At 53.0% G+C, this 8,801-nt stretch overlaps 1 protein-coding gene and 1 pseudogene across 1 annotated transcript in view; one reads left to right on the top strand and one right to left on the bottom strand.

Moving 5' to 3' along the window:
• The window catches only part of LOC113489119 (immunoglobulin kappa light chain-like), a 116,715-nt gene that overhangs the window by 107,577 nt on the left and 337 nt on the right, over positions 1-8,801 (bottom strand). The window contains exon 2 of the mRNA XM_026864633.1: positions 5,718-6,013. Within this exon, the coding sequence (XP_026720434.1) occupies positions 5,718-6,013 (296 nt within the window). The remainder of the gene's footprint in view (positions 1-5,717; positions 6,014-8,801) is intronic.
• Positions 3,047-4,028, top strand: LOC113489120 (annotated as a pseudogene).

Raw genomic sequence — 8,801 nt, 5'->3', positions numbered from 1 at the left:
GTTCCTGTGCAACTGGCTGTGCATGCACATGTGTTTCATGTGTGCTGACATGTGATGGCATCATGCAATGACAGAATATCTGGAGTTGGTAGGGGCCCATAAGGATCGTCGAGTGCAACTCCCTGCTCTTTGCAGGACTGCCTAAAACTAAACCGTATCACTGAGAGCATTGTCCATGGTCCTTGCACTCTGACACGTTTGGTGCTGTGACCGCTTGCGTGGGGAGCCTGTTCCAGTGACCAGCCACCCTCTCAGTGAAGAACCTTTTCCTAATGTTCAGGCTGAACTTCCCTGATGCAGCTTCATTCCACTTCCTTGACCTTTTCCTCTCCATTCCATTGCCTACCTCTGGTCAGCAGAAAGAGATCAGCACCTCCCCTGCTGCTGCCCGCCTTGAGGCAGGTGTGGACTGTGATGAGGTCACCCCTCAGCCGTCTCTTCTCCAAGCTGAACCATCCAAGTGACCTCAGCCACTCCTCATAATTCTTGCCCACAAGACCTTTCACCATCTTGGTCACCCTCTTCTGGACACTCTAAGAGTTTGATGTCCTTCTTCTGTCGAGGCTCCCAATCCTGCACAGGGTACTTGAGGTGGGGCTGCACCAGTGCAGAGTGGGACAATCACCTCCCTCGACCGGCTCGCTGTGCTCTGCGTGATGCACCCCAGGACACCGTTGGCCCTTTACGCTGCCAGGACACACTGTTGACTCACAGTCAGCTTGTCTTCAACCCAAAGCCCCACATCTCTTTCCCTGGGGCTGCTCTCCAGCCTCTCGTCCCCCAGTTGGCATCCTGCCAAGCATGAAAGTCCCTGGTGAGACTAAGCCGTGCTCTTCTCCAGTCAGGGGCACTCATCCTCCTCTTTGTCCTGTCAGTCCTCTGAGCATCCTGAGCTCCACAGTCTCCTGGACAGTGAGGTCAAGGCTGCCCTTGGACTTAACATCATTCAACAGTTCTTCCTCATTTGTGAGTAGCAGGTCTAAGAGATCCTCTTTTCTAGGCCATTCATGCATTGCCTGCATGAAGAATTTGCTTCCATAGGCCCCAGACATGTCATGTTTTGCTTTTGCCAGACATTTTCCTCCTTCAGTAGATACTGAGGTGGTACCAGGTAAGAACCAGGGCTTGTGACTACAAGGCTTTCCCCAACTGCCTGACAAAGGTGTCATCTGCCTCCTCTTCTTGAGCAGGAGATGTGTAGCAGCCACCTAAGTACACCACCACCTGCGCCACAGGGGAAGTGTGAGAGCCTCCTCTGGCATGCTGCTCCGCCGTGCATACCTCTTCTACCCTTGTGACATCCCTGCTCTTCAGTCTGTGGTGACCTCCCCCTCCATACCTACTTTAAACTCCTCCTTCCTAGTTCTGCAGGGATTTGGAAAGACACTCTTGCCTCCCCTTGCCAGGCACATTCCACCCCTGACCAGTGTCTTCACTGTTCCTCAAAGGTCGTCGTGGTACAGAAGCCAAAGCTGTGCAGTGCTGCCGCAGCCTCCTGCTGCCATGCCCGTGGCCCAAATGAGCTCTTCCACATGAGGGAGAGGGAGTCTCTTCTGACTTCTCTGTCATGCTTTGCATCTCACTCTTAGAAAATGAAGGTAATTAAGGGATTGTAATTGAAATGGAACAAGGTCCCCTCAGGGGATATGTCCTTCCAGCCCAGTGGGACCAACTCAGATTCCAGCACATCCTTGTATAGAGGCTCTTTCTGCCCAGACTCACTTACCAGCATAATTTATAGACTCACAGAATCATAGAAGAGTTTGTGTTGGAAGGGAGCTTGAAAGACCATCTAGTCCAAGACTTCTGCCATGGGTAGGGACACCTCCCACTAGATCAGGTTGCTCAGAGCCCCATCGAACCTGACCTTGAACACTTCTGATTATGGGGCTTCCTCAACTTCTCGGGTCAATCTGATCTAGTGTCTCAAAACCTTAATCTGAAAAATTTTCTTCCTTAAGACCGACCTAAATCTACCTTCTCTATGTTTAAAGCTACTGCTCCCTTGTCACTACAGACCCTCCTAAAGCTCCTTTCCCTGTTTCATTTATAAGCTTCCCTTAAAAAATTGAGAGGCTGCAACATTTCTCCAGAGCTGTCTCCTCTCCAGGCTGAACAACCCCACCTCACTCAGCCTTTCCTCAGAGGAGAGCTGTTCCATCCACCTCTTCATTTTTCTGGCCTTCCCTGGACCCGCTAAAACAGACCCTTCCCACAGTCACTGAAGAGACATCAGCTCACACACGGGTATTATCCCCCTCCCAGAGCAGATGTGCACGGCAAATGGAACAAATCCTCTTTCTGGAGACACTGACCCTGCACTTGACCCACGGAGGCCTCTGAACTCCCCAGACAGCAGAAGCTCACAGCAGGGCCAGCCTGCCTGGTCACATCTCCATGGCTTGCTTCATCATGTGATCAGGAGTGAACCCACAGTCTGTCCTGCCAGTGCCTACAAGCACCTCCATCCCATGCCTAAAGCCCACATCCATGTCCACGGTACTCAGGGACCGAGAGAGAGCAGGGAAGCAGCTTTTTTGGGGTGAATGGGCTCGAGCTGGGCACCTTACCCTCATCACCTGCATCTCCTGCTCTCACCAAGCACAGATCAGTCTTCCCTCAGCCACACGGAACCTTTGAAAAGAGAACCTGGAGAAGATGACTCTCTGCAGTCCAACCCCTGTGTGCACAGTGTATATGTCTGTCTTCTGGCACCTTGAGTCTTCTCAATTAAATCTGAATGACCAGAGGTTTAGATTTGTGTGTGTGTGTGTGTGTGTGTGCATGTGCACACGTTTGTGTGTGTTGTCTAAGCCAGCCGTTTGGTCCACTCTGAGTCTCCTATAGTGGATTCCTCCGGCATGTGAGGTGAGTCCTCTGCTCAGGCTGACGTGTCTTCTCTGGAAATGCTTGGGCCTCTCATCCTGTCACGCAAAAGATGTCTTCACTGCAGAATGTACCTGGCATCAAGCAGGAAATTAAAAGAAAATGGTTCCGGAAGCTGAAACACAGCCCATAGCATTAGGTGGGATGTTTTGCATTCAGGATGAGCTTGTCAGATAATAACCACCTCTACAAGGGATGCCTCTGTCAGCCTGGGGCAGTAAAGGTCCGGCATAAAAGCCAGCAGAGCTCCTCGCTCTCTCATCCACTTCTCTTGCCTCCTTCTCCTTGAGAACCAGGTGAGTCTGAGGTCCCTTCTCCTTCTCTGCTTTCTCACAAAGGAGGTCTCACTTCAGTGAACCTGCCAGCTGAGACTGGCTTGGTTCCATACCAGATCTTGGGGTTGCTTCTCAATGGAGAGGGGAGTGGGGGGAGGTTAAGCATGGATAGAAACTGGAACGGTACTGAGGTGGCTTCTGTACTCGGGGGTAGAGAGTAGCCACAGAGCAGCTGGTGGCTCTTTTTGGACTCTGACAGGATGAAGCCAATAAGACCTAATACATCACTGCACAAATTTATACTGCAGTGACAAACTGCTCCTCAGGCATCCCCGTGCTTTTCTTCCTTCCTGACCTCTCTCCCAGGTGCAACTGACATCCCAAGACATGTCCTGCTGTGACCAGTGCCAGCCCTGCGAGCCCTGCTGCCAGCCCTGCGGCCCGACCCCGCTGGCCAACAGCTGCAATGAGCCCTGTGTCAGGCAGTGCCAGAACTCCACCATCGTCATCCAGCCCTCCCCCGTGGTGGTGACCCTGCCCGGCCCCATCCTCAGCTCCTTCCCGCAGAGCACCGCCGTGGGCTCCTCCACCTCTGCTGCCGTTGGCAGCATCCTCAGCTGTGACGGAGTGCCCATCAACTCTGGGGGCTTTGACCTCTCCTGCATTACCAGCCGCTACTGTGGCAGAAGGTGCCCCCCATGCTAAAGCCACTGGTGACAGCCCGCACAAGGACCCCAGGAACCCAGAAGCTCATGCTGGACTGAGGACAGAGCTCCTGGCCAGTGATTTCAGGGAGGCTGAGCATCCTTCCAAGGGAGGGCAGCTGTGCCTCTCTGAAAACATGACCAAAGTCTAACTCCTCTGACTTCTACTGCCTGACATCTTTTTCTTGTCTTCTGTTCTTCTGGGATGTAAGACCCCCAGAGCCAAGCTGCAGGATCTACTGGCCCCTCTCCCTCTGTGCTGATGGATCCCTTCTGGGATCTCCACCATGGCCAATGGGCGCAGACATTTGGCAGCTGCTGGTGCTCTCCCGGATCTGGCCGCCTCTTCTCCAAGTGAACTCATTTCCCTCTTTCAGAGTCATTAAAGCTTTCTGCATCCCAGCCTCTGTCTCCATATAAAATTTTTATTGGTGCACATTGTACAAAGTTGCTGAGGAAGAAAGGCATTCTACTAACTAGTGGGGGATTGAGACGGGTACCAAGCAGATGTTTCATCATTCAGAGAGAAAGGGGAGGATGGGACACATGGCAGTGGGACCCTCTCAGACACTGTCTCTTGGAGGTGAGGAAGACATCCCTGGCTCCTCCACAGTCAATGGTGATCAGGCTCTGCTTCTGGCACCTCTGCTCAAACATAAGGCCCTGGCCTCAGAGCATGTCCTGCAGAAAGGAAACCTGACCACTGCTATCCCCTAGAGAGGAGCCCAATGTGGTTAGAGGCTCTGACAGCTCAGTACCTCACAATTTTTTCCAGAAGATAATTTTTCTTGCTTTAGAGGTGCGAGTAGAAGCTCAATAAAGATGTCTGCAAAGGATTTGGGAGTTGGGATGGTGTGGGAAAAATTCTTTAATACAGCCCCAGAAATTCTCATATTTGTTTTCCCACCTGTCCGCAGAAAGAGGGGGTCTGACCGTCACTCAAGGGCAAGGATAGCAATGACAGGTCACCTGTACACCCTCCATCTCCCAGAAGACAACTGCTTACACAGTTCAAAGGGCTAACATGACCCTAAGGTTGATGAAATCAGCCTGTGCAGCCCTCACAGCAGAGCCCTCCTGTCACTCACACACCCCCGGCTCCCACCAGACAGGGCACCCCAAGGACAGCAGCCAGTGCCCAAGCCCCCATGGTCCATTGGTGCTGCCTGGCCTTCCCGCAGGCATGAGGCAGCTCTCCCCAAGGCCGGGTCTTCTCCTGGCAGGCCCATGAGGTAGGCCATGAGAAGGGCTGCAAGGACCAGCAGAGTGCACTGGGGAGAGCAGGTCCTCTGGATCCCAGCTCATGGTGACACAGCAACAGGAGAGTCCTCAATGTGGTTCAAATTATTATCCAGTATTGCAATAATTATGCAATTCTAGGAATCCGAGGTGCCCTGTCACATGTAATTTATGTTTTCCACGTTACTTTGAACTCTGACCTCTGATGGACACATCCCGCAGCTGGTACTCTTAAGACACAGGCCTGCAGGAAAACCTGAAGCAGCAATGTGCAGCAGGGAATAACAGAAAGCAAGGAGCAGCAGTAAGGAATTACTGAACAGAGACCATCCCTGCATTGCCTGACCCCTCACCAGAGCCATCAGGCAGAAGAATCATGTGACCTGTGGTCAGAACAGGAGGACCTGAGACTCTGCCACCACCTGCTCCTTCCTCTCAAACCACTGACACTGTCCCCTCCTGGAAGAAGATTTTGACCTGCAGATCCCTGGGTGCCCAGGGGAAGCAGAGGTGCCAGGGGAGAGCTGAGGGCCCCTTCCCCCAAGCTCAGCCTTGCACACACACAGCCCCTCCCTCCCCTGGGTTCTTGCCCAGCCAAGGAACCTCCCTGCACCAGGGTGTCTGGCACAGCACAGAGGTACAGGGCGCTGTCAGAGACCTCGACTTCCTCCAGCTGCAGGACGCTGTATTTCCCTGTGGTGTTCAGCAACGTGGTGAGACGGCCGCTCTGCCTGGGGCCAGCTGCTGCCTGATACGAGAGCAGCTGGGGAGCTTGGCCTTTCCTCTGCTGGTACCAGAGCAAAGTGTAAAAGCTGGAGGTCTGGTATGTGCAGTTGGTCTGGAAGGTGTCTCTGTGCTTCACTGTGACTTGTCCTTCTTGCTGGGTGACTGTGATCTGCCCCGTGGTGCCTGGAAGGAAGGGAAGGTCAGCAGCTCTGCTGGGAGGTGCTCTGGGAGGCAAACCAGAAATGGATGCAAAACCCTGGAGGAGAAGGCTCCCTCTCTCTTTCTCTGCAGGAATATCATGAGGCATGGGAACAGCAAGGTGGAGAATAGTTTTGGGCAGGAGCTTGGCAGTTCTCAGACCAGCGTGGACCCTGAGGAGAACTTTGCTGTGTCCCTGCCCCTTCTCCCTGATCTCTGAGTGCCCAGAGGAGCAGGAAACATCCTGTCATGCCTGATCTTTGTGTGCTTGAACCAACACCCCTCCAGCAACGTGAGGGGCCTGGGGAGCTCTTAGAAAAGAGTCCTCATGCTTCCCCATCTCTGTCATCTCAGAGGGCTCTTAGCTCCCTGAGTACCTGTAATGCTGATCCAGTGTTGGACAGAGGGAGCCCTGGCTGTGTTCCAACCAGGAGGAAACTGAAGGCCATGGCAGGTATGTGCCAGCCAGGAGGCAGAATGGGACACCCCACTGATGTCAGTGCAATTAGAGCTTTAAAGCCCATGTAGCAGCACTGACAGGACCTACTTATTTTTGCTGGAAAGGGAGAAATGTTGGAGTTCAGACAGTGCTGAATTGATAGTAGGTCATAACAGAGTTGCAGAGAGAAATGGATAGTAAAGGATGCAAAACAAAGCAGAAGTGATCTGGGGTATTTCTTCTCTTTATTCTCTTATTGTTTCCAAGAGTAAGAGCATCTTGAGCAAACGTTTCCCAGAGATATTGTATTATGCAAGAGGGGTTTCCCTGCTAAGTTCATCCTGATAAGGCTGGTAAAGCTCACCATGAGGGAAGAAGAACTGTTTATAGACAGCCAGGCCTTACCCAGCAGTTGCCCCAGGAAGGCCGTGACGATGATATATCTGAGGTGCATGTTGAGACCAAAATGCCCATTTGCTGAGTGAGAGAGTCAGAAAAGCACCTCCCAGCCCCGAGATAGCAGAGCTGCCGGAAACGGCTCTGTTGGGGGAGCAAAGGAAGGAGCGGGGGTGGGAAACGATCTGTTCTTCCTGTGCCTGAAATGCTCCTTCTGGGTTTCTCCCTCCTCCAGCAGCAACAGCTGTGGCTCCCTCAGCCAAGGGCCTTCTCGGCATCTCCACAGTGGGAGACCCTGGGGTCTGAGGGTGTCCCAGTGGTGGGAAGAGGCTGTTCCTGGTCAGCTGGCAGTGGAGTCCTCACCTCCCCAGCTAGAATCACCTGCTCTTCTGCATAGCCCCTGATGGGTATTTGGAGGTCAGGGGTTTCTTCCACAATGAGGTCTTAAACCCTCCCCTGATGTCCTCAGCTCTCTGGGGATGTTGCTATTTCTTCTGAGAACAGAAGCCTCCTCCAGTTCTGGCACTTCTCCCTTGTCCTTCCTCAGCTTCTTTAGAAAAACATCTCTCCCCCAAATCTTCAGAAATTGGAGATGAGCCCTGCTGTGCATCACCCAGGGGTTCTGCCTGTGTCGTGGTCTGGTGGGGGCACCTATGGGGAGAGAGAGGAACCTGGCTCCAGTGCGCTGCTGGATGCCACAAACCCAGAGGTGACCAGAGAAACTCATCCGTAGGGGAATGGGTAAGGGGTCCACAGGAAACAGCACGAGGGATCAGTGCATCACCCAGACACATACCCAGGGAGCACATCGGGCACCCACTGAGGTGCTGCACTGTGAGGGGTGGGGATGGGGCAGCCCTGCACCCCAGAGCTGAAAGGGCACGCGATGGGCTGGGGGATGGGTTGAGACCCCTACTGCCACCCCCTTCCCAGATCAAGTCCAGAGTGATCCCATGCACCAGTCACAGCAGAGATAAAAGCGACTGTTCATTTTGGTTGTCTCATAAAAAGCCTAAAAAACCTCCACAGTGTGGTCGGCAGTGATCCAGGTAACTACAATGCTAATAATAGGAATATTCTCGTGGAAGCATTGCACGTCATTATGGCATGACAGGAGGTTTCTAGAACTGTGGAGTGTTCTGTGGCTGGCAAAGCCTTTCCCAGGTGGAAGAGCAGGCTAGAGCTCACCCTGCAAGGGGCTACAGAGATGGATCTGCCTCCATAAGAGTCACAGCAGACATCTACTAGAGCAACATTAGGACTCTGGCACTTCTAATGAGAGCAGAAATTGAGCCATAGTCCTCAACCTGCAGCCATTCTCACTGACCTCAGGGTCACATCCCCATGAATCTCTCCTTCCTTCCTTCCCGTTTCTTTCCTCTCCCCTTCCCTTACACATTGTCTGGCTTGGCTGCACCTGGGTCCATCCGTGTCTGCCCTGAGGCTTCTCCCAGCACCATTCTAGCATGTAGGTCTCAGACACCTGAAGAATGACACTCCCAACACGGTATACGAGACTTGCTCCAGGCTCTTCATCATGGAATTGGCCCCTTGTTGGTCTGTCTCCAGTATGACTGAGACATACAGTTCCCAGTGAAAACACACACACTTACAACCTCTGGAGTCACTGCTTATATATCAGTCCCTCCAGGTGCTGGCACAAAGAGCAAAAGGCCCCGTGACCCTTCTCCAGTGGCTGGCACCAAGGTCTAAAATCCCTGTAGGCACTGCCTGTTCGCCCAGTTACTGGCACCCAGCTCTCTCTTGCACACCAGTCTCTCCAGTTATGGCGCTCAGACCTTGCAGCTCTCACACATGGGAAAGGGAGTGAAGCTACACAGAAGGGGGCTTAAGAAAGGATTTAACAAGGAATCAGGGGGGACTGTGGTGATCAGGCACAGGGCTCATCCCGGCAAGTGCACTGACCAGCCCCTGCTT

This window comes from Athene cunicularia, assembly GCF_003259725.1.
Source record: "Athene cunicularia isolate RWA chromosome 27 unlocalized genomic scaffold, athCun1 chr27_part1, whole genome shotgun sequence".
NCBI lineage: Eukaryota > Metazoa > Chordata > Aves > Strigiformes > Strigidae > Athene > Athene cunicularia.
Note: the sequence above shows the minus strand (reverse complement) of the source record. Positions and strands in the feature narration are given on the sequence as shown.